The sequence below is a fragment of the Schistocerca serialis genome, chromosome 8 (genome assembly GCF_023864345.2).
Source record: "Schistocerca serialis cubense isolate TAMUIC-IGC-003099 chromosome 8, iqSchSeri2.2, whole genome shotgun sequence".
In the NCBI taxonomy this organism is placed as follows: domain Eukaryota; kingdom Metazoa; phylum Arthropoda; class Insecta; order Orthoptera; family Acrididae; genus Schistocerca; species Schistocerca serialis.
Window position 1 is genome coordinate 92,191,846 of NC_064645.1, and position 25,731 is coordinate 92,217,576.

At 44.4% G+C, this 25,731-nt stretch overlaps 1 protein-coding gene across 1 annotated transcript in view; it reads right to left on the reverse strand.

Moving 5' to 3' along the window:
* LOC126416840 (serine/threonine-protein phosphatase 6 regulatory ankyrin repeat subunit A) overlaps positions 1 to 25,731 on the reverse strand; it is a 448,195-nt gene that overhangs the window by 126,874 nt on the left and 295,590 nt on the right. Inside the window, exon 14 of the mRNA XM_050084723.1 lies at positions 13,588 to 13,794. Coding sequence (XP_049940680.1) covers positions 13,588 to 13,794 — 207 coding nt within the window. The remainder of the gene's footprint in view (positions 1 to 13,587; positions 13,795 to 25,731) is intronic.

A 25,731-nucleotide genomic window follows, 5' to 3' on the forward strand; every position in this document is an offset into this window, starting at 1 on the left:
ACCACTGAATGTGCTGTCCATCAAGGCACGCCTGGCTCACCAGCCTAATGGTGCCTGCAGCCACCCTTTAAAGTTAGCAGTGCAAAGGCTCAATTTCAGAAGTGATTTTGCTGAGCTTTGGTATCATTGTCACCACAAATCATTGTTGTGTTCTCTGGATTTGCAACAGCTTAGGTTTTTGCACTTTGATACGTGTTGGACTCGTTATTCTGCGGTGTTGTCTCTTTTGGCTGTTCTCCTCTTTTTGTTGTTGTTGTCTTTCTGTTTGCTCTTAGTGACTTGCTGTTGACAGCCTGGCCAATGAGCCAGTTTCTATAGGTTCCCAAGTTGTTGGATTCTGGACACTATAATCTGTGATGAGGTAAAAGGTTTGCAGCATCCCACAAATTGGAACAGCAACAGCAACAACTGCTCCTGCAGCAATTGAAATGGCAGGTCCTGCAGCATTTTCACCAGCAACAACAGTAGCAGTGGCAGCAGACTGAATTGCTCCATCAGGATATTCTGCTTTTGAAGGATCAAGTGCAAGTTCAGAGTCCCCTACCCGTGCAGGTGGCGGCCACTTGCCAGGTGAACAGCTACCCACCTGCACTTCCACCTGTTAACAGTGTTAAAGAGGATTGAGACACATATTTGTAGTGAATGAAACAGAACTTCACAGCCTTTCGGGTCACTGATGATACTCTCCAGTGTCCATTATTTCTTTCATGGAACTTTTCCAGAGATGTTTTTCTTCCTCAAGAAGTTGGCTCAGCTGCTGAATTAGATTACAGTCACTTTTGAGGAGATGTGTTCCTTGATTTAGAGTTAGTGTTCATATTGGTTCCAAGAGGTTCCACTGTGACTTAAGGTTCATCAATGCTACACACAACCTAGGCAGTCAAATTGCACTTGTGTGACTGATTTTCAAGGTTTGAGGCACCGTTGCAATTTCCTTGTATGAACTCTGATTGAAAAACCTCATATTCCAACTCCTTGATTCAAGAAATAGTAGTCCAGTTCGCTACCAATACAGAGGTACACACTGCTGCTCTCAAGCTGGATGACCCTGCCTTGGACGATATTTTGAAAACTGAACACTCTTTTGGCATCATGCAGGAAGTAAAGAGCATCTTATGGTTCGGCGACAAGTACCAGCAGTTCAGATGCTGCATTGCACCCCTTGGGGGGGGGGGGGGGGGGGGGGAGACTCTTGTGAGCTACATTCCAGGCAGCAGCAGAGATTCATCGATCTCTGATGTGCCATGGCCTCTGAACACTACAGCGAAAAGCCTGTCCCCCCTCCCCTGATGGTCAACATTGGCAGTAGGGGTTCTTTGTCATATCTAGACTGCTTCATGGCACATTTGCAAGCAAACTGTCCCAATTGCTGGACACACTGCACCTGTTATGGGAAGGTGGACATTTCTCAACTGTCGGTTGCAATCTGGCGGGACATTAGGATCCTGTTCTCCACATGCATGTAGGGACGGTACATAAACTTCAGGCAATTGTTTCTCAGTACAGTCCTTCCACTATCGAGTTGTTTATTACCCTCACAATTGCAAGTAAGGATAGCCATTTCCAGGTTGACAAAAAAGCTACCATTTTCTCGGTCAACCTCCAAATGTATGCTCATCTGGGTTCCCTTGGATTGGCCTTCCCTCATGCATTGTCTGTGTCTGGTGACTGTTTGTTACCCCTCCAGCATCAATTCACAATTACAGCTGCCTACAAAAAGATCACATGGCTGATATCTTTGTTGTCGATAGTCACCTGGTGGGCAACATTTTCAGTCTGGTTGCTTTCTCACTGTTCGGATTCTCCATCACCTATGGAGTCACCTCTGACACTGTTCCCTTCCAGGAGCTCAATGACCTCTGTGCCACCTTCAAGCCTGTATTCAAACCTACCCTGGGGTGTGTCACAGATTTCCAGGCTCATATGTCTTTATGACCAGATACGGTGCCTCATTTCTGAATGACATAACTCACTCCATTCTCCGTAAGGACAACCATTAAGTAAGAACTTGACTACCTCCATGAAGCTGTGATGATTGAACCTGTTAAAACCAGCACTTGGACTACAATGATGACAGCGGCCAGGAAACCCAATGACTCCCTCCAGCAATGCGAAGATTTTTAAGTGACAATCAGTGTCAAGGCACAAGTGTAAGCCTACCTCATACTATATCCAGAGGATCTCCTCACAAAAGTTGTCCGTTTATTCCTCGAGTAATCTATGGTTCTATTGTAGACTTCAGTTAAATCTGAATTACTTTTGGATGAAATCATTTTCCAATGAAGGTGATGAGTTTGTTAACGAGTTTCCTTTTTTTCATTCATGTCATGGGCACTGTACACTCCAAATTAACTCTCCTGATGGAGGAGTTCAAGTGACATCAATGAATGTGTCCCAAAACAGACATAAATCCCATACTGGTATGTTTCATTGCTGAAGCTATTTTCATCAGGTCACTCTCTATAGAACACTATGAACCTGTCAGTACTGTTGCCTGGCACTCCCACTGTGACCACGGAATCTTCCTTTGACAAAGCTTTACATAATGATCTTACATCCTCTATCAGCTAATCAATACTAGCAGTTGGTTTTAAAAAAGCTGCTGAGTTGGTACTCTGGACCTAGATCATCCTGAAATTGTTGGCCAACACTTGTACTATGTGAACCACCTAACAATAATACTTTCTCTTAATAGATTTTTCTACCTTCTTATTTATCAAATTCCTTCTGAAAGTTTGTTGTGCCGTTTCTACAGCTTCATCTACATGTAGGTCACCTTCTTTTAAATGGGACTACAGATCTAATATATTTTCCACATTAATGACAACAAAGTCTGGGAAAGTCCTATGTCTGTTCCATCTATTACTTGCAGCCACTTCCCAATTCTATCTGCCCTTCTCCCTCATATAACCACGTGTATCCTTGCCTTGTCTAGATCAGCTTGATGAGCTGCAATGCTTCGCTCCTGTTCCACAATTTTCTGATCTCTAGTGGTATATCCTGCCGCACCATTGCAGAAGCTCATTTACTCCCCTGATTCCCTCACCACTACAGCTGCCTCAATAGAAAAAGCTACAGCAAGCACCATACCACACTCCAAAGTTAACAATCCTAGTATTTCTCACTTATGGTAAACCACACAAATATACCTACAATAAATTGATGGAGTACTGAATGAAGTGAGGAAATGTGTTTTAAAAAAATAGGAAAAACACGAAATACTACACAACATTGCTGAATCAGGATATTTAAATTTACATTATTTTACATTATTTTACATTAATTTTATATAAAAGCACCAGACTGTAGCGTCTGTTCCCACAGTGGGTGGCTGCAAAAGGCGCCTGTCCCATATGTTAGTGGCGGCCTCACTTATAATTCTAAGCTAAATGCTTGAATTTTTATCATCAAAAGGTTCAACTACCTTTCCCCAAACCAAACTTTAACCTAAGACATGATGGTAAATTTCAAAATGGAAACTACTCCAGGAAGTAACCAATCTTCCATCGCTATTCATGGCGTTGCAACTAGGCCTTTGGATTCTGGAGAGCCTAGAACATCATGTAAGAAAGATTCAGAGCTTCCGAGTACTTCTTCAAAGATAAGACCCAAGAAAAAACATCTACTGGGGACTCTGAATATCAACACACTTATGAAAGTTGGAAAATTAAAACATCTAACAGAAACTCTCAATCAATGCAACATACTTATATTAGCTCTTCAAGAAACAAGGTATCTGAATGAAAATGCGTTTGAATCAGGTGGATACAGGATCTACAAAGGAAAACCAGCCATTAAAAATTCCAATAATACGACTATATTAGGGACCGCATTTATGGTCAAACAGCAACTTACGGAATCAATAACTAATTTTAGCTCCCCATCAGAACGAATTTCATTTCTGACATTCAAGTCAGGCAATAAACGCTACACTATTATAAATGCACATGCACCTATTAACCAACATAACAGAACAAATGTTGACAAAGTGGAAGATTTCTGGGAAATGCTTGAACATGAAACATCCATATTACCAAAAGAACATATAAAAATTTTAGTGGGAGACTTTAATGCACAAGTTGGCAAAGAAATAAAATTTAAATCAGTAGTTGGAGATTATCCAGAACATGCAAGAACCAACAGAAATGGGGAAAGACTTATAGATTTTTGTAGACAGTTTAATCTAAAATTAATGTCGACATGTTTCAGGAAACTTGCAAGAAAGAAAAAAAAAGTGGGTATCACCTAATCCAAATCAAGGTGAATATCAGTTGGACCATGTGGCAATAACGACTCGCAACTACAAGGAAATCTTTGATGTCAGAGTGAGGAAGGGCCTAAACATAGACTCAGATCATTATCTGACAGAAATAAAGACCATGTTGCAACCAAACAAACCTAAACCAAAACCAAGAAGATTTCCGAGAGTAAACACTAAATTTCTGCTGCAAAAGCAGGACAAATTCTGTCACATACTAAACACAAGAAAAATGGATAATTGGGAAGAAATTAAAGAAACAATGATAGAGTCAGTTAAAGAAATGGGACAGCCACGAAGAATACCAAAACACAGATGGTGGAATGAGCTGTGTGATGAAGCAATTGACAATCGACTAAAGGCATGGAAAAAATGGAACAGCAATAAGAAACACGAATACTGGGAAGAGTTTAAGGAAGAAAGGAAAAAGACAGCAAAAATCATCAGATCAGTGAAAAGAAAATATGACAAAGACAGATTAGAAGAAATGGATTCTGATTTCAAAAGGAACAACACTAGAGACTTCTATAAGACTTTCAGAGAAGTTTTAACAGGATTCCAGTCACCAAGTTTACATTTTAAAGATAAAAATGGAAAAATGGTTTTAAGCAATAAAGAGAACTGCCAAATCTTAGCTGAATACTTTGAAAATCTATTAAATTGTGAGGAGCCTAATGACAGGTTACAATTTCAAAAACCACAACATGAAAATCCACCGTCGGAACCACCTACAGTAGAAGAAATAGAACAGATTATCAAAGCATTGAAGAATAACAAAGCACCAGGTGAGGATGGGATAGTGGCAGAAATGTGGAAACTAGGGGGCTTATCCGCATGTCAGAAAATTCACAAAGTAATTAAAGACATTTGGACAAAAGGAATCATACCCAGTGACTGGAAACAAGCATTGATCTGCCCTCTCCATAAAAAAGGAGATAAAACAGACACCAACAACTACAGGGGCATATCCTTGTTACCAGTGACATACAAAATACTTTCTAAAGCACTTTTAAATAGAATAGAGGAACAAGCAGGACCTAATATAGGAGATTATCAAGCAGGATTTAGAAAAGGTAGATCATGTGCATAACAGATTCTTAATTTAAAAACAACTTTGAGAGTGAGAGCTATACAAAATAAAAATACAGTAGTTACTTTCGTAGACTTCAAGAAGGCCTACGACTCAGTTGACAGACAAACACTATTCCAGATACTTTATGAATCAGGGACAGATGAAAACACCAGAAGACTTGTTGAACAAACGCTCACAGATACAACATCAAGAATTAAGTTTCAAGGCGAAATTTCTGAACCATTCAAAATCAAAACAGGAGTTCGACAAGGTGACGGACTGTCCCCAATTCTGTTTAACTTGGTTTTGGATAAAGTAGTAAAAACATGGGAAAACATTAAAAAACAAAGGCACAAAGGGTATAAGCATGGGCCAAGGAAAGAACAAATTTGAAGTAAAATGTTTAGCCTTTGTGGATGATATGGCATTGATAACTGAAAACCGAACAGACGCAACAGTTATGCTTGATATGTTACATGAGATTGCTGAAAAGACTGGGCTAAAAATTTCCTACGAAAAAACCAAGTATATAGAACACAAACATAATACAGAAAAGTTTATGAAAACAAAGTATGGAAAAATTAAAAGAGTTGATAGATTCAAATACCTGGGAGAGTGGATCCAAGCCAAAGGACTGGATAACACAACAAATAAAGAAAGAATAAAAAAGTTGGAATTTGCATATAAATTAACACAAAACTACCACAATAAGGAATCAATATCCATACAAGCAAAGATTAAACATTATAATTCAGTTATTAGGACACAAGCAACATATGGATCAGAGTGCCTAACATTGAATAAGAAAGGCGAATTAAGAGAACTAGAAAAAAGAGAGAGAGAAATATTAAGAAAAATTCTAGGTCCTGAGAAAAACAAGGAAAACAGGTGGATTAAAAGGAGAAATGAAGACCTATACAAAAATGCAGAAAAGATCACAGATACAATGAGGAAGAGATGGCTAAAATTTTATGGACATTTAAAAAGAATGGAAGAAACACGAATTACAAAGAAAATTTTTAATTACGTTAGTAAGCTGAAAAACACCGTAGGATGGATAGAAGCAGTAAAGAAAGATGCCAACAAAATAGGTGCTATAGAAGAAATAATACGTGACAGGAATAACTTTAGGCTACTTATAGAAAACGCAAACTATGAAGAAGATGCGCCAAAACCTCGACCCAAGAGAGTGTGGACAGATGAGCAGAGACGAGCAGTTGGCGAGAAAATGAAGAAGTACTGGGAAGAACGGAAGAAAAAGAAACACCATAAGTCTTAAGTTGTATGCGGTCCATAGCTGGCCAAATTCATAATTTAAAAAAAAATTAATGTAAGTCAGATAAGAGTTAATGATTGTAATTTCTACCAAACACATACACTTTCCTAGCTTTCTTTATCATTTAGTTTTGTTGAGCAAAATCACTTTGACAATGTCACAGCTGCTAATTCCTCTTTCCAGAGTAGCGCTTCTGGAGATATTGGGTTTGCCTGAAGTCTGGAGTCCAAAGGATTTCTGCCTGAATCTCAGTCACCTGAGTTGTGAACTGCATTTTCAAGTCCCCCATTTTGGTATAATACGCCAGTGCCACAAATACTGACACTCATATGCCAGCCATTAAAAAACATGTTGGGTGGCTTCAATGTGTGCCTTCAAATCATGCATTTGCTTTCCACCAACTCTCATATGCCTTTTCTTCAATTTAATTTATAGTCTGGATTAACTTCCCATTCAAATTCCCTGAGACCCCAAATTTGAGCTATTTATAATAATCGTATGTCTTTCACCATCTGAATATTAATAGGGATGCCATCAATAAATTTTCTGCCTGAAAGAAAACTAAATATATTTCACAAATATAATTTCTGGGAGAGTGGAGGATTTTCATTGAAAAATCTGGCATTATGACAGAAAAACAGGAAATCTTAAAGTTTCAGCTGTTAGAATAATGAAACTTTCTTTCCCAGGACTTGACATCAAATCTTTAAGTACAGGGACTGATGACCTTTGCAGTCTGGTCCTTCAACCCCACAAACCAACCAACCTTTAAGTACACTCTCGTACACTCTCAGACCTTAAGTATGAAATTTGCGCAAATATAGGCATCCTTTTGTGTCAATAAGGTTTTGGAATTAAAAACTTATTTGTAATAAGGCAGCTTCTATGAGTGCAAAATGATCATAGGTCATAACTGTTTGTGAGATTTGATTTATTATGATAGCATTTGGACTGTAGTGAAATGATCTTATTGGGACATTAATCATGACAATCAGCAGACTGTTTGCAGTGTGTTAGGAAGTACTATCTATCCTACTATCATCTAGCATCTCCAGCTGACAATGTGAGACTGTTGGTGTGCATCCTGAATACCACAAATAGCCCTTAAATCGATGCAGCAGGTATCCAAAGAACATTCTATGCCATCGATACACCTTTGTCTGCACATATTACAGGTTGCTATTTATGCAAACCAGACCTGTGTTATATGTTATCTGCTATAGAAGAGGTGATACAATGCAACAAGTGTGGACACTTGTTTTCAGAGATGACAGAGCCACAAATTTAAATTTTTGAACCAATTTCTGTTCATCACTCACTGAGAGGAATCAGAGAATATTTCATTCAGGACAGTCTGAATACAGGATGCTGTCCATATAATTGTGACTAAAATGGAATAACTACAGCAATATGAGTAAGACATTGAAATGAGAAGAAAAAATTTAAAAATGAATCTGATTTGCAATTAAAGTCAAACAAAAATGACTAGATATTTATGACTACTGATGGATAACAATGTTACTTTAATACACAGCATTCAGAATTGATGGCTATACTGAGAACAGAGTGGAAGTTATAACTAGAAAATTATATAAAAGGACACTAGTACAAAATTGATTGCCAATTTGTAAAAATGCACAATATCACAGCAGAAAACAAGTCCCTTCTTTAGCTGCATCTGTACTCTAAAACTACTATTAAATATATGGCAGAGTATAGCCCAACTTCTCACTGTACCACACATCAGGACCTCTTCCTGTCCCATTTGTATAAAGAATGTGGGAAGAATGACTGCTTAAATGCCTCTGTGGGCACTATAATTAGTCTAATCTTATCTCTGCAGTCCCAATGAGAGTGATACATGGGCACTGTAGTATAATTCTAGATTCCTTACTTGGTACTAGTTCTTCCATCTTCAAGTCTTGGCCAGTTCAACTTTTTAACATTTCCGTGATGCTCTCCCATGACTCAAACAAAAATGTGACTATTAGTACTGCCCATCTCTCTACAATTTCAATATCCCCTTTTACTTGTATAGTCCTTCTGTGTGAATATTGTACACATTACCTTGAAAACAAACATCTTAAACTATTAGCAGTCATCTGTTAACGAATCAACATAAAAATATAATTTGGTCATTTTCCATTTAGTGTTTCATTTTACACATTCCTCAATTTTGTCTTTTCAGATTAATAAATGCAGAAGTCCAGTCCTGTGGGTACAGCCACCATCATCGGTGAGTTTATTTACTTTCGTAATAAACCATAGTGATGTTCACATAGCTTTTTTCCTCCTGCAGTACAGATGATATTTTGGTACAGAGTGTCATGTACAGTTTTTGTGGTTTGCACACTGCCAATATTTTATCAAAACTTACGAAAAACTGTACTCACAAATCAGAACACACAGATTTATGACAGTGGTTTGGCAGTAAGTGAGATGGCTCCATGGTAGTCTAAGCCAGCTGTCTGTAATAAAAGAGTTTAAAGCTGGTGCGTGCAATATTAACAGTGAGACTCCATTTTGCTGACAACACAAAATATAGCATACATGATTATTATTTGCTACCACCACTGTACTAAACTTAACTGCTATATTTAATGCTTGATAATAATGCTCTTTTGCTGATACAATCCCTCCTCTATACTGTGATAAGAAGTTATTCCTTAACTGACTGAGCTGGCGTCGTGTTGTTGGCATCAGGAAGCTACAGAAGTCTGTATATTATTTCATGTCAAGCCAGTATTCTAATTCTGCGGTTAATTTGACGTAATTTTAAGGCATTCAACCTGGTAGCAGTTTACTTCAGTTAAGTGGTCAGATGTGTTAAAACAACGCTAAACTGTTTGTGTAAGTTAAAAGGAATTCCATCAGACTCATATAACTGGGCGCATTATAACTTGACCACGAGGTCTTAGGGAAGCTGGAGAAATACGTTACAGCAGGTAAGTTCTCTGACGTAGAGGCAGAAACATTCCACAGACGTTGCTACTCAGAATCGACAAAAGAAGACCGCAGGGGGTGCCACAAAGGGCGTCAATGAAACCAGCCCTTTCGCTCGGGCGTTGATTCTCGGTCATTTCGCGGTCGAAAACGTCAGATCACAGTGCGATGTGCAGCAGGAATACGTTCTTCACACCCTTTGACACTGCTGACACCCATGGGTGTTTCAGCCTTTCTCTAAGGACATTGCCCGCAGCTCGTGGTCGTGCGGTGGCGTTCTCGCTTCCCGCGCCTGGGCTCCCGGGTTTGATTCCCGGCGGGGTCAGGGATTTTCTCTGCCTCGTGATGGCTGGGTGTTGTGTAATGTCCTTAGGTTAATTAGGTTTAAGTAGTTCTAAGTTCTAGGGGACTGATGACCATAGATGTTAAGTCCCATAGCGCTCAGAGCCATTTGAACCATTTTTTCTAAGGACATTGTATGGTTGCATCCCCATCGACCGTGATCGCAACTGTTTGGATCGCAGTGCGACCACAGTTTTTGCTCTCGTCTATGGAATGAAACCACTAGGGACTGTTGGAAGAAATCTGAACGTGATCCGAAACAGCTGAGGATGCTTGTGTTTTCTCAGCACTCGTAGTTTTCGGCCTCTTGCGGCGTGATCATGGGGGGGTTGTGACATTAACCTGTGCGTGAATAAAATGGCAAAGGGTTCGTCTAAGATTCCCCCGTTCGGCGAAACCCTCGGTGTCGCCCACTCGCCTTTGTTGAGCAACTTATAAATGTGCCTGTACAGACAGCCACCATGATGAGAGTACCAGACGCCTGCAAGCAGGCTACGCTGCAACTCTTCCACCGCTACAATCCTGCTCTTGCGCCTGATAGTAGGCCACCTGGGGTTGGAGAGTGTCGAAGGGGTCGTTGGCCTGCCAGCGTCTAGGCCTTCGTCATGGGTTCTGTCTGTACAGGTACATTCTTAAAATTCTCAATAAAGCTGAGTAAGTGCCACTATTGGCGATTTGAGCGTTCTTAAAGGGACCCTATGCCGTTTTATTCATGCATTTGGCAATGTCACATCCTCCTGTCATCACGACACAGGACGACACGAAATGGGAGTGCTGGGAAAGCGTAAGAATCCCTAACTGCTTCTGATCACGTTCAAATTTAGTCGAATGGTTTTCAATACCCCTGGTTCCGTCCTGTACAGGAAAGCAAAAATTGCTATCGCTGTGCTCTGCAAACTGGTGCGATCACGAAACGCCCATGGGTGTCAACCAGTGTCAAAGGGAGTGAAGAACGCCAAGCAATGTCTTCCTTGGCTACTCGTACGAGAACTGTGTGTTTTCTACATTGGGCATCGCTGTTCTGACGTCCATCGCAGAGTCGTCAAGAAAAGGGGTGAAATGTTGGTAAGAGGGGCTGGGACGACCTTCCTATCGTGTGACACGTCCAGGGCGACACTGAGCATAATTGTGCTGAATCTGGTGCCAATGTGACATCATCAACGCATCTTACACTTTTTTTTTTGCATGCAGGGCTGTCGAAACCGATTTTGATGTCGCAGATGTAATGGTTCTATATTTACGTGACCATTACGGCACTCCAACCCCAGTTCCCGATACCAGTAATATCGAACTACTTTCCTGTGAAGTATCAAACATATTTTTGTGACAATATTCACATTTGGTTTTATTAATGTATAGGTACTCCGATGTATCGATATATTACAGTGATATGGTTCTTGAGTGTATTCATTTCTGTGAGACTGTCGTAATCTTTGACTTACGACTTGACTTACTCGTACTTGTAACCGTTTTGGCGTGAATGCGCAAAGAGCAGCCTTTGTTTCACTTTGCAGAAGTTGTAATTTCGCTTCGTAAAAAAACAGTCAAGTCTTGTGTTTGGTCCAAGTGGAAATTAAATATATGAAGATTGATACAAAACTGTTTTCTTGATGATGTGACAATTAAGAAGAAGTATACGTGAATTTACAACAAGTTTAATAAAAATGTGGATCGTGACCACCAAGTCAAAAATTATTTCTACCATACTATTGTTCTGATCTGGGATTGTTTGATCATTAAGAATTTCCTGAAAAACCCATTTGTTACGTCTTCAAATATTGCTAAAATACAGATCTGGACCTTCTAGCAGTCAAAGGGGAATCACCCTAGAATCAGCAAGATGAGCCATAACAACTTCGACAAAATCTACGTGGGGATCCATTCAAGATAAGTGCCAAAATTAATGACATTTTTTCAGTGACTTCATTATTGCCATTCTGACGATACCATCCACAGTCAATAACTTTGTTGCTGCCCGATAAAGCGAACATATGCTGCGTGAGCAACATTATTAATCTGATTTCTAACCTACTTTGCAAGTGGTGGTATTGTTAGACAGGGAGCCACGGTTTTGCATCATAACAGAGAAAGTTGTACGCGCCTTTGACCCAAATTTTAAAGTTAAGCGTCGCAGTGTGTGGGAATCATGGTGTTCGAAAACGTGATCCTTTAATTCTATTGTGCAGTGTAGTTGATTACAGCAAGCGAGTTCAAATGGAGCTCAAATGAAGTATTTATGAAGAGGCTTGCACAGGGTACGAGAGCTGGATCAAACCAGTATTCAGACAAAAGATAAAATATACTTAAAACAATTCATGAGAAAAGAGGAGGCGTGCCAGTCAATCACTTACAAACCCGTACCTCATTATGAACCACGGAGGGTGTATGTCTTTCTCTGGTAGACACACGCGTAGCATATCCAGTCTCAACAGTTGATGTCCTCAACTGTTGTACCTTCATCTGACTAGTAACTCGTACAAGTCACCAAAGTGCGCATCATTTACGACGGCGGCCGAGTTTAGGTTCGTTCTGCGCATTTGACGTCACAAAACACAGTCAGCCAATGAACAGAGAACGACGTTGCCAGAACTCGACTGCAGTGCAGAGCATGAACGAATGTCTTCAGTTTTAGAAACGTTCAGTCGTAAATAAAGTAATTGAACAAAAGCAATGTCTTGATAGCAGACTTTCTTTTATAGAAAGTTTGGAAAAAGCATTATTTATACCAACTGCTTCATATTCTATTAATTGAATAAACCAAACAAGCAATAAGCCTCCTAATTCAGGCGATAGCAAGGAAAGGTGTTTGTACCATTCTCACTAACCGCTTTTTCTCAATAAAGAACAGCGGTAATTGTTTATTTCCTAATTTACTTCGACCAAACGTGAGTAATTCATAGTCATACCAACAGTGTTTGCCGGTATTTTGGGTGATATTTTGAAGTCCTCCGGGATAACTGTTCAATGATGAACTGCATTAGCGTAGTGGTTAAGGTGTATGGCTACCAAGTAAAAGAATCTGAGTTCAAGCCTTGTTTGGTGCTTAATATTTTATTTATTTAAAAACAATATAGAAGTGTCTTACTTCTTGAATTTTATTCGTTTGAATGTAATTTTTTGAAATTTCTAGTGGCAACTAAAATCGACCGTACAGAAAGTATACGCTATGGACTTCTACGTCTGCAAACTCTTAAAAATTTCGTGCAGTGGTTTACTACATCTAATGCTGCACAATAACTGCGTTGAACATCAAAATAAAATTAAGTCATTAATGGGGGGAAGGTATCAGTCAAGAAGATGTGTAAAAATCAAATTTTTGGACCAAATAGTTTTTGTGAAATCGAATGATAAACTGTGTCAATGCAGTCGAAACATCATGTGTCTGCACAGGCGAGCAGTGCAGTGATGACAAAATCGCGCACAGCGCGGAATGCGGGGAGCACGTCTCTGTAGCAGCGAAAGGGTTAATGCGGCCGTGGTGGCTTTACTTCATAAACTGCGCGGTCTCCCCCCCCCCCCCCCCCCCCCCCCTAACGTAAGTTTACGAACTATACTATGGCGCTGCTTCTCTTGGCGCGTACAACTGGCAACGCAGCAATCTCCCGTGTCTGGGCGGGCATGCGCGGTACGCCAAGATAAAAGAATTGAACTATAGTGGCAGAAACAGAAGTGAGTAAAGCGCGCAGCGAGCCTTACCCTGCGGTCGTCCATCAGCGAGTATGTGTCGTGCTCCTTGGTCATGAGGTACTTGAGCACGTCGTTGTGGCCCTCTGCGGCGGCGAACCAGATGGGGGCGCTGCCGTAGTTGGTCTCGCTCTTGGGGGAAGCCCCGGACTCCACCAGCAGGCGCACCACGTCGATGTAGCCGGCGCGCGCCGCGCAGTGCAGCGATGTCCAGCCGTTCTGCCAACACACGGGCACTGTGCAGTGGGTCCAGTCTCTCTCTCTCTCTCTCTCTCTCTCTCTCTCTCTCTTAGCAGAGTGAAGGGGCCATCACACGCTCAACGTTTATTACACAATACTCAGTATTGCGCAATAATATTGATGGTCTGTGTATGGGATTGGCGGCTTGCGCAATATATTCAAGTAGATCGCAGAGCATTAAAATATTGGCGCTCGCTCAATATACTGCGTAATATATTGTACCGTGTAAAGACAGTGATGCGCAATAAACGGCGATTCCTGCTGAAACTGAGAGAAATTTAATTCGCTCCGAACGAATTTCCGCAAAGAATTCAAACAAATAAATGACAAAATATCAAAGAGTGTGGTGGAGGATGTACAGTATATTGAAGTACCAAGCGTTACTTTGAGAAATGAATTCCTGACTGTTTTGGAAACGCCGGATACCTCGTTGTCGACAGCAGCAGAGGAAACTGAAGATCATGCTGTCAGGACAGTAAGCAAAAATGTTTATTTGCTTGAAGCAGTTTCCAGGATATCAAATAAGATCAGGCCAACCGTCCAGTGGGTAACATGTTTTTCTTTTCCTTGCAACAGTTGAGACACCACTGACATAAGATCATGTAAGCTTTCAATCCGTAATCAGTAAATAATTGTTTTGCATAATTTCCAACAGTTGTTACTCTAGGGAAATACGTTGAAAACAGTTATGTACACGATTAATTACACAGTTTACTTTTTAAACAATTTGTAATTAGTTGTTGCTGTTGTGCGTCACGAATCTATGCTCCAGTAAATGAGTCCCTGTTCCACTGAAATGTTTACTGGAAGCTTTTCAGATGATTTCGTCTGTACTGTTCGCCGCTAATGCAGAGTTCTAAACCGACGCGTCCCCGGCATAACTCTTGGCCAATAATATTGTGCCGTTCTACTACTCGCACTTTCGCGCGATATATTGACACAATGTTATTGCAATAAATATTGGAAGTTTGAGGCCCCCTCTGCTTGTTCATCTGTAAATGTTGCGCATTCCTTCAACACGGGAATTGCAGGACTATCAACAGTGAAAGTTCAGGGTTGATAACTCTCAGAACGACCGGCAGCAATCCAAGAACTTAACCGCTCGGAAGAAAATTATCGTCCTTTAATAACGAACGTGCCATCACAAGTACCTAAATGAGACGAGACTTGGGACAACAATAGTTTGATGACATGTACACACTAATAATTATATTGACACAAGTATTCAAATTAATCAGTTTTACTCAGTAAATGGTGAGTTAATTCTTATACACGGTTTGTTGCACGACGACTGTCGGATAAAATGCTGAAGACGGGCAGCAGTCTCATCTTTCGTGTATCAGCATTTTTTCCGTCAACTCTTGTTTCGAGTTTAACCTATCTTCAGATGGCAGAGTTATTGCTTCATTACATAGCATTCGTAGTAAAGGTAAAAAACCATTAAAATAATCAAGAACTTTTTTGATGGAAGCTGCTTTGAGAGCAGGTGTAGGTTAAAGGGCGTCAGGACAGTGCAAAAAGGGCTCGATTTTCAAAGGTTGCAGGAACAACAACACAGGAGGAGGGTAGACATAGCAGCAATCAGTAACGTAGTTGTAAACTGTCGTAGCTGTGTTGGGAAAGAACCAGAGCTCCAAGAGATAATGGGAAGCAGTGAGGCTCAAATCTTTCTAGATACCGACTAAAAACGGGGAGATAAGTTAAGCCGAAATTTTTACAAAGGATCTGAAGTGTTCAGAAACGATAGAATAAATACACACATTAAAAAAAGTTTTGCATCGCCCCAGCTCCCAGAACTCCTGAAGATAGACGTTTATTGTGGATATTGTATCACACAGCCCCTTTGAATGTTCAGAGATGTCACTAAACTTGCCCAAAGATGTAAACAACCATGCATGAGCAGCGCGTATTAGACGGAGGGGATAAGACAGCCGATCAGTTCCAGTCACTCCACCAGCAAGGAGGTACACGGCTCGTGTTGTCTGTAGTTCAACCATGCCTAGACGGTCAATACCGCGGTTAGAGCGCGTCTGCATTGTTACTTTGTGCCAGAGAGGGCTCTCAACAAGGGAAGTGCCCGGGCGTCTCGGAGTGAACCAAAGCGATGTTGTTCGGACATGAGGAGATGCAGAGAGACAGGAACTGTCGATGGCATGCCTCACTCAGGCCGCCCAAGGGCTATTACTGCCGTGGACGACCGTTACCTACGGATTATGTCTCCGTGGAACCCTGACAGCAACACCACCATTGTTGAATAATGCTTTTCGTGCAGCCGCAGGACGTCGTGTTACAATTCAAACTGTGCGCAATAGGTTGCATGATGCGCAGCTTCACTCCCGATGTCCATGGCGAGGTCCATCTTTGCTACCGCGACACCATGCAGCGTGGTACTGATGGGCCCACCAAGATGCCGAATGGACCACTCGGGTCTGGCATCACGTTCTCTTCACCGATGAATCTCCCATATGTCTTCAAACAGACAACCGTCGGAGACGTGTTTGGAGGCAACCCGGTCAGGCTGAACGCTTTAGACACACTGTCCAGCGAGTGCAGCAAGGTGGAGGTTCGCTGCTGTTTTGGGGTGGCATTATGTGGCGCCGACTTACGCCGCTGGTGGTCATAGAAGGCGCCGTAACGGCTGTACGATACGTGAATGCCATCCTCGGACCGATAGTGCAACCATATCGGCAGCATATTGGCGAGCTCCTTCATGGACGACAATTCGCGTCCCCATCATGCACATCTTATGAATGACTTCCTTCAGGATAACAACATCGCTCGACTAGAGTGGCAGCACATTCTCCAGACATGAATCCTATCGAACATGCCTGGGATGGATTGAAAAGGGCTGTTTATGGACGACATGCCCCACCACCCACTCTGACGGATCTACGCCGAATCGCCGTTGAGGAGTGGGACAATCTGAACCAACAGTGCCTTGAGGAACTTGTGGAAAGTATGCCATAACGAATACAGGCATGCATCAATGTAAGTGGACGTGCTACTGGGTATTAGAGGTTTCGGTGTGTACAGCAATCTGGACCACCACCTCTGAAGGTCTCGCTGTATGGTGGTACAACATACAATGTGTGGTTTTCATGAGCAATAAGACGGGCGGAAATGATGTTTATGTTGATCTCTATTCCAATTTTCTGTACAAGTTTCGGTACTCTCTGAACAGAGGTGATGCAAAACTTTTTTTTTATGTGTTTACATATGATACTGCAGTGTCTGTATTATTCTGAACTCAATGCAGTTCCTTTGGATACGCATGCATGTCTAAAGGAACAGACACTGCGGCGACTACAGCCGTTATGAAATACACTCCTGGAAATGGAAAAAAGAACACATTGACACCGGTGTGTCAGACCCACCATACTTGCTCCGGACACTGCGAGAGGGCTGTACAAGCAATGATCACACGCACGGCACAGCGGACACACCAGGAACCGCGGTGTTGGCCGTCGAATGGCGCTAGCTGCGCAGCATTTGTGCACCGCCGCCGTCAGTGTCAGCCAGTTTGCCGTGGCATACGGAGCTCCATCGCAGTCTTTAACACTGGTAGCATGCCGCGACAGCGTGGACGTGAACCGTATGTGCAGTTGACGGACTTTGAGCGAGGGCGTATAGTGGGCATGCGGGAGGCCGGGTGGACGTACCGCCGAATTGCTCAACACGTGGGGCGTGAGGTCTCCACAGTACATCGATGTTGTCGCCAGTGGTCGGCGGAAGGTGCACGTGGCCGTCGACCAGGGACCGGACCGCAGCGACGCACGGATGCACGCCAAGACCGTAGGATCCTACGCAGTGCCGTAGGGGACCGCACCGCCACTTCCCAGCAAATTAGGGACACTGTTACTCCTGGGGTATCGGCGAGGACCATTCGCAACCATCTCCATGAAGCTGGGCTACGGTCCCGCACACCGTTAGGCCGTGTTGAGAAAACCGTCACGAAACTCACGTGCTAGAAAACGCCACTGTTTCCTGCGCATGTACGCCGACATAAATATGGGATATGATCACCATGCACACATACACAGGCCGCACAACGGGTTGGAATACTCTGGATCAGGTGGTCGAGTAGCTGCTGGGGTATAGCCTCCCATTCTTGCATCAGTGCCTGTCGGAGCTCCTGAAGTGTCGTAGGGTTTGAAGACGTGCAGCGATACGTCGACCGAGAGCATCCCAGACGTGCTCGATGGGGTTTAGGTCTTGAGAACAGCCAGGCCACTCCATTCGCCTGATATCTTCTGTTTCAAGGTACTCCTCCACAATGGCAGCGCGGTGGGGCAGTGCTTCATCATCCACCAGGAGGAAGGTGGGACCCACTGCACCCCTGTAAAGGCGGACATACTGGTGCAAAATGACGTCGCGATACACCTGAGCTGTTACAGTTCCTCTGTCAGACATGTAGGGGTGTACGTGCACCAATCATAATCCCACCCTACACCATCAAACCACGACCTCCATAGAGGTCCCTTTCAAGGACATTAAGGGGTTGGTATCTGGTTCCTGTTTCACGCCAGGTGAAAAGCCGGCGAGAATCACTCTTCAGACTATACCTGGACTCGTCTGTGAACATAACCTGGGACCACAGTTCCAATGACCATGTACTGTGTTCTCAACACCAGGCTTTACGGGCTCTCCTGTGACCAGGAGTCAGTGGAATGCACCTTGCAGGTCTCCGGGCGAATAAACCAAGTCTGTTCAGTCGTGTGTAGACTGTGTGTCTGGAGACAACTCTTCCAGTGGCTGCGGTAAGGTCCCGAGCAAGGCTACCTGCAGTATTCCGTGGTCGTCTGCGGGCACTGATGGTGAGATGTCGGTCTTGTTGTGGTGTTGTACACTGTGGAAGTCCCATACTGTAGCGCCTGGACACGTTTCCTGTCCGCTGGAATCGTTGCAATTAATCTTGAGGTCACACTTTGTGGCACACAGAGGGCCCGTGCTACGACCTGCCGTGTTTGACCAGCCTCCAGTCGCCCAAGTCTTCTACCCCTCAAAATGTCATCAATACGTGTCCTTTGAGCCATTTTCAAAACACAGTCGCCATTAGCACGTCTGAAAACGACTGCACATTTACTTGCTGCACCGTACTTTGCATGCACCAACACACCTCTGCAGATGTGGACTGCTGCCAACGCCACCGTGCGACGACTGCAGGCCAAATGCACCGCATGGTCATACCCCGAGGTGATTTAAGCCCGCAAACTGCCCACCAAAGCGTTGTTTCACCAAGTATCAGCATTATCCTTAATTTATGAGCATGAGTGTAGGAAGCATCATGACGGATTCATGGACTGCTGACAACAAGATCGTTGAAGCGAGAGCGACCACTGCAACAGCCAAATCCACCAAAAGTAAACACAAAAATATCTACTTGAAAAAAAGGTAATAATTTGCTCAACGCCTTCCTAGGATTCAGCCTCCATCCCTTTCCCAATTAACTATGTAACTGTAGACGAGATGTGGTTTCAATCCAAAGAAATAGATCCCCCATGGTACACAAAAGAGGTCAGAACATTGTTGCAGAAGCAGTGAAATAAGCATGCCAAATTTAAAAGAACACAAAGTCTCCAAGATCGACGATGTTTTACTGAAGCTCGAAACTTGTCGCGGACTTCAATGGAAGATGTTACTAATAGCTTCCACAATGAAACTCTGCCTTGAAATCTGATCGAAAATCCAAACAGATTGTGGCCGTTTGTAAAGTACACCAGAAGCAAGGCACAATCAATATCTTCACTGCACGATACCTATGGTAAGTTAACCGATGACAGTGCCACTACAGTGGACTTTTTAAGCACAGTTTTCTGAAATTCCCTCACCAAAGACGCCGAAGTAAATATTCCAAATTACGAAGAGAGAACAGCTGCCAAAATGAGTAACTTGGAAGAAGATCTCCACGGTGTAGTGAAGCAGCTTAAAGCACTTAATAAAAGCAAGTCTTCTGGTACAGAGAGCATACGAATAAGGTACCTGTCAGATTCTGGTGATGTAAATGTTAATTTCGTGTGGCTAGGGCCTTCCGTCGGGTAGACCATTCGCCTGGTGCAAGTCTTCCGATGCCACTTCGGCGACTTGCGTGTCGATGGGGATGAAATGACGATGACAAGGACAACACAACACCCAGTCCCTGAGCGGAAAAAATTTCCGACTCAGCCGGGAATTGAACCCGTGCCATTAGGTACGACATTCCGTCGCGCTGACCACTTTTTTTTTTTTTTTTTACTGACTGCACCCAAAGCAGGAATCATACCCCTTTTTTGTTTTTTTGTTTTTTTTATTTTTTTTATTTTTTTTATTTTTTTTTAATTTTTTTGTTTGTTACCCCCTTTTTTATTATTTTATTATTTTTTCATTTTTTTATATTTTTTTATTTTTTCTTTTTTTTTGTTTGTTTTTTTTTATAACCGCTTTTTTTTGTCTCTTTAGACGCTACCCCCTTTTTGGACCACTTTTTTCCCTTAAAAAGCCCATTAGGAAAATGGAACTAAAAAAATAAATAAATAAAAAATAAGAAAATAAAAAAGAAACCTAAGTGCCACCGCCACTTGTCATCCTATAACAAAAAAAAATCTGATCCACTTCAGGCGTTGGCTCCTGAGTAAGCCCACCCCAGAGAGCTGCCTATAGACCAGGGGAAGTATGGGAATCAAGGTTAGGGCTATTCGTCGCCACTTTTTCTTATTTTTTTATATGATTACATTTAGGGAGCGTGTACAAATGAGAATTCTAGTAAGTAAGTGTTACAAGTAAGTGCTACAACAACAAAGGTGGCATAAAAGAGTAATAAAAAAAAAATAAAAATATAAACCACTGATGTAATTCTAACTAAAAGGTTCTTCAATAATGTAACTGGTTCCACTTGGAGCCTTGCCATAGTTATCTGAAATCTCCAATAGCGCCTTTGAAGGGCATCTGCAACGGAGGCACTCTGCTTCGCTAGTGCCTCAAGGAAAACAGTAGCCTTGCAGCAGCTTGTCTCTTCCTTTGGTCATGGCTCACAAGGCAGAACGTTGAGCCGTTAGTGTGATGCGGCACAGCACATTAACCACAGCCTGGCACTCCCCAGCTGAGTGGGGGGTTAACGAAAACGCTGCGTAAATAATTTGCGAAGTGCGTACGGTATTTCGGTGTGCGTTCGAGGGCATTGTGAGCATTTTGTAGGAACCACCAGTAATCAAGCTGCTCTTTCACTCCGTCGCTAAAGATGTAGGCGACGGTAAGTCCCTTGAACCATGTAAGCGCATGATATTTTGCAGCCGGAAAGTAAGTTTCATCGGGACAGAGTAGGGTCTGCGGGTCAATCATATCAGGTGTAACCCGGAGGTAACAAGCCAGTATCTTCTGTGTTAGTCGCCAAACTCCGGACGATGATGCGCAAGTAAAACGATGTTCATCAGTATCCAAAAGGTGACAATCTGGGCAATAAGGGGAGTCTGCCAGTCCGATAGTGTGAAGTCGCTGGCGTGTGGCATATTTTTTGTTGGCGATCTGATACCACTTCGAACGCACCGTGGATGACAGAAAGTGGTGGTGTATCGTTTTCCACACTCTTGGCCAGCGAACCGTAGGGTACTTGTTTTCCACCACGTTATGGTGAACAGCCCGCAGAAGGTTAGTATAAAAATCTTTCGCCTTCGGTGGACGTGTGGCGGGGAGGTTCAAGCTGACATAGCTGTAATCAAGAATGAAGGTCGACACATGGGAGAGCTGTGGTGCGACGTGCGCAACCGACACCGGCGGGACGTTAGAGGCTGGCATCAGAACCTGTAGTAAACGACCCGTGAGAGAGGTATATTGACTTTTCCATCGTTTCCTCATGTTGCTCATGTAAAGGGCAGCTGCTCTCGCCCTGACGTTGACCAATCCCAGCCCTCCTTTGTGCACTGGGAGGGTAAGAGTGTCGTATCGTACTTTAAAGATATGACCTGCGGAAACGTAGTAACTGAAGGCCGCCTGAAGCCGGCGACCTATATGCAGCGGTAGTGGGAGGACCTGTGCCACGTGGTTGAGTTTGGATGCTACGTGGAGGTTCAAGTATTCAACACGTTGTAGCTGATTCAAGTCCCGGAGCAGGTTCTGTCGCACCATTGCGCGTATGATCTGTAATAACCGTCGGTAGTTTGCTGCAGCTGTTTGACGTACATCTTTCTTGAACGTGATGCCCAAATATCGCAGATCAGAAACTGGTGGGAGGGGAGCGAGGGCTTCCGGTCCGAGACCACGCCCAATGTCCAACGCCGCCGACTTGTTGATGTTCAGAAGACTGCCTGCGGCCTGTCCGTATCGCTCAATCCAGGTTAGTACGCTTTGAACTTCGTCCTTGGAACGAACCAGCAGTAGCAGGTCGTCAGCGTATGTCCTATAGCGAAAGGTGACGTCCCGCAGCGTGATACCAGATAGGCGGTGGTTAAGGCCCCCTAGGAGTGGCTCGAGTGCGATTGCATAAAGGTAGGTAGAAAGGGGACAACCCTGTCGTAGAGACCTCTTAATGGGTACTGGTCCTACCGTCCTTCCATTGACCTGGACGTGTGAGCTGGCTGCGGTCCAAAGACGCCGTAGGGTGTCGATGAGGCCCGGGGGGAAGCCCATACAGTCCATCACTCGTAGGAGGAAGTTTTGGTGCACTCTATCAAAGGCGCGGTTGAAATCGACGGAGACGATCGCCGCTCTCAGACGGCACGCAGAAGCGATCGCTATTAAGTCCCTGCAGTCACCGGTGGCCGTGTGTATGTTGGCTTCTCCCCCCTGCGACGTCTGTTCTGGAGCGAGGATCATCGGCAAAGTCGTCTTAATACGGCTCGCCATAATCCTGGTGAAAATCTTGTAATCGGCGTTCAACATTGTAAGCGGCCGATAGTCGTTAATCGATAGCCCTCCACCTGGCTTGTGTACTGGTATGAGGAGACCTTCTACAAACGCTGGCGGCACAACACAGTCTGGAGACATAAGTTCGCGGAACATTATAACCCAGCGAGGCATCATGAGGTCACGGAAAGTCCGGTAGAATTCGATGGGCAATCCATCAGGTCCAGGAGATTTATTGGCCGCACCTTTGTCCACGGCGTCTTCGACTTCTTCGAGTGAGATTTCCTCTGTTAGTGCATTCACGGTAGCCTCGTCGATAGTACGTGTTATCTGCTGTAACACTTCAGTAGTGGCCTCGTCATTGACGGTTCTTTCCTTGTAAAGATGACGAAAATGATCCTCCACCGCCTTTACTATGGTTGCTTGGGTCGTACATAAGCGACCGTCGTGTGTCCTGAGTTGTGTGATTAAATGTTGACGTTGTCGGCGCTTATCCGCCACAACGTGGTGCATAGTGGGTTCCTCTGCAACCGTTCGGTCGTGCCGTCGCGAGCGGACTACTGCACCTTCTAGTCTACGCTTCGTCAATGATAGTATGTGAGCCTTGTTTCTGCTTTGGTCATGTTGTCTCTCCGGGGAAGGGGGTAAGGCGTCGAGGTCCCTGAGTGCCGCGTAGTAAAAATCGAGGGTCTGTCGATGCCACGCAGTCACGTCCTTGCCATATCGCATAAGTGTCCTACGGATTGCTGGTTTGGCACAGAGGAGCCACCACTCCAGGGTCGAGGTGTATCGTGGGTGGCGGCGTTCACAGTCAGTCCACGTTGCTGCAACTTGCCGACGGCAATCCAGGTCCTGGAGATGAGTTATGTTGAGCTTCCAAAAGCCATTGCTGCGCCAGACTTGTTGGGGGCGTAGGTGCATAGTGCAGATATAGGCACTGTGATCGGAATAGGCTTGAGGCCATAATTCGGCGTCCACCACACCTTGTGTGAGATCTTGTGACACGTATATGCGGTCAAGTCGGCTGGCCGAATGACTGGTAAGATGAGTGTGGCCAGAGCGGTTACCGTGGACTTTTTCCCACGTGTCGCAAAAGTGAAGTTCTTGGATCATCGCACCCAGTTCCGGACAAGGCATGTAATGTGGGATTTGGTCCTTGGGATGAAGTACGCAATTAAAATCGCCGGCGAAGACGCTGTGGTCGTATCGTCCAAGGAAAAGGGGAGCGACATCTGTGGAGTAGAATCTGGCGCGGTCGTGACGTCTTGTGGTACCCGACGGCGCGTAAACATTAATGAATCGGGTGTTGAGTGCCGTAAATGCTATTCCTCGCGCGGAGGGAAGAAACGTGACGTCGGTAACTTCAATACCTTCACGCACTAATATTGCCACTCCGGTGTCTGCAGGGCTACCGGGCGTCACATGTGTGGCGTAACCGTAAAAGTGCGGGAGTGCAGTCGTTTTCACTTCTTGTAGGAAAGCAAAGTCAACTCCCATGGCTCGTATGGTTTCTTTCAAAAGTTGGATCTTGACAGGAGAACTGATCATGTTGATATTCATTGTCGCCAGGCGGTAAGCCTGGCAACGCGTTGTTTGGGCGAGGTTATCCATGTTGAAGTTGGAGAGAAGCGAACATCGGAAGTAATGTCACCCCCCGCCAAACGCGGTCCTCCCTGTGCTGCTTATGCCGCATGATCCGGCGGCGCCTCAGCTGGCCGCGGGTCGGAATCTTGTGGCTCGACGTCCTCGGCCCACGAAGCGGGCGCGGATGTCTGTTCATGTTCCATAGCCTCGGAATGTTTGGTAGTAAGGGACCGGGCGACTTCGCTGCCTGCACTGGTACCTTCCCGCTGCTCACTGTTTCTGTCAATGGGCTGATGTTCGAAAGCTGCATGTTTTTCTGTCTGTTCTGCAAGGTTGGAGTCAGTGGAAACAGCCCCAGCTTCGCGGCTGGCTTCTTGAGGGGTCAGTTGTTCTTCCCCGGCCGAATGCGAACCGCTGTGTTCCGACACGGTCCGACGACGGCGCTTTCGGCGTTTCGGTGATCGCTGTTTCCGTACATGGCCTTCATTGTCAGAAGACGGCACTGACTCACGCTCCGCCGGAACAAACGCTTCGGTCGGTACAATAAGGGAATCAATTGCCATCTTGCCGGCGTCAATGTCTGTCGCGTTCGGTAGCTCCAGAGTCGTAGTACTATTTTCCACCACTGGCCAGGTCGGCGGATCATCCAGGTTTTTGTCCGTGGAAAGTGATTCTTGTACCGCTGAAGCGGTCGGCCGTGTCTGTTGTGTGGAGAACGTCGTGAGCGCCGCCGCGTAAATCACGGGTAGAACAGTCTTCGCCGCTGGTGGTGCAACGTCCTTCGGTGGGAGTTGTGTGATCCGACGCTGGAGGCACTCGGAACGAAGGTGTCCTTCTTTGCCGCATCCGGAACACGTCTTCGGCTGGCCGTCATAAATAACTATGGCCCGGCATCCTCCTATCTGTAGATAGGATGGCACGTGTCGTTGGAGATCTATGCGCACTTGGCGTACTCCATTGAGTACGGGATACGTCTTAAACTGGGTCCATTTTTCAGCCACGTGTTCGTGTACCGTGCCGTAGGGGCGGAGCGCCGCTACAACTTCTGCCGCCGGGAGTTCAAATGGAAGTTCGAATATGCGGATAGTCCGCAGTCCCATTGCGGCATGGCCAACCTCGACGTTGCCAACATTGCCATCTGCGTGGCAGAAGCGGAGTTCTTGTTTCATCTCACGAAGCACCTTGTCGCATGTAGTTTCGTTTATGAGCTTTACATAGACCGTGCTACTGACGATCGAAAAATGAATGCCGACAATTTCGGCAGCCGGGATCTTGGCTTCCTCTTTTAAAAAGCGTTCGACTTCGAGCGCCTTTGGTCGGGTAAAGTCGTTCCGAAATGTGAATTTCAAGGTTGATCTTCTGTATTGGTTTGCCATGGTCTTGTAGCGCTACGGCGTCACGTTAGTGTCGGCCGAAGAAAGTAAACAAGGCGCGCGGGCTCTCTCTGACAGCGGAGAGCACACACCGCACGTCTGCTTCGCTCGGCTGCGAGAGCCGCACTCACTGACCACTCAGCTA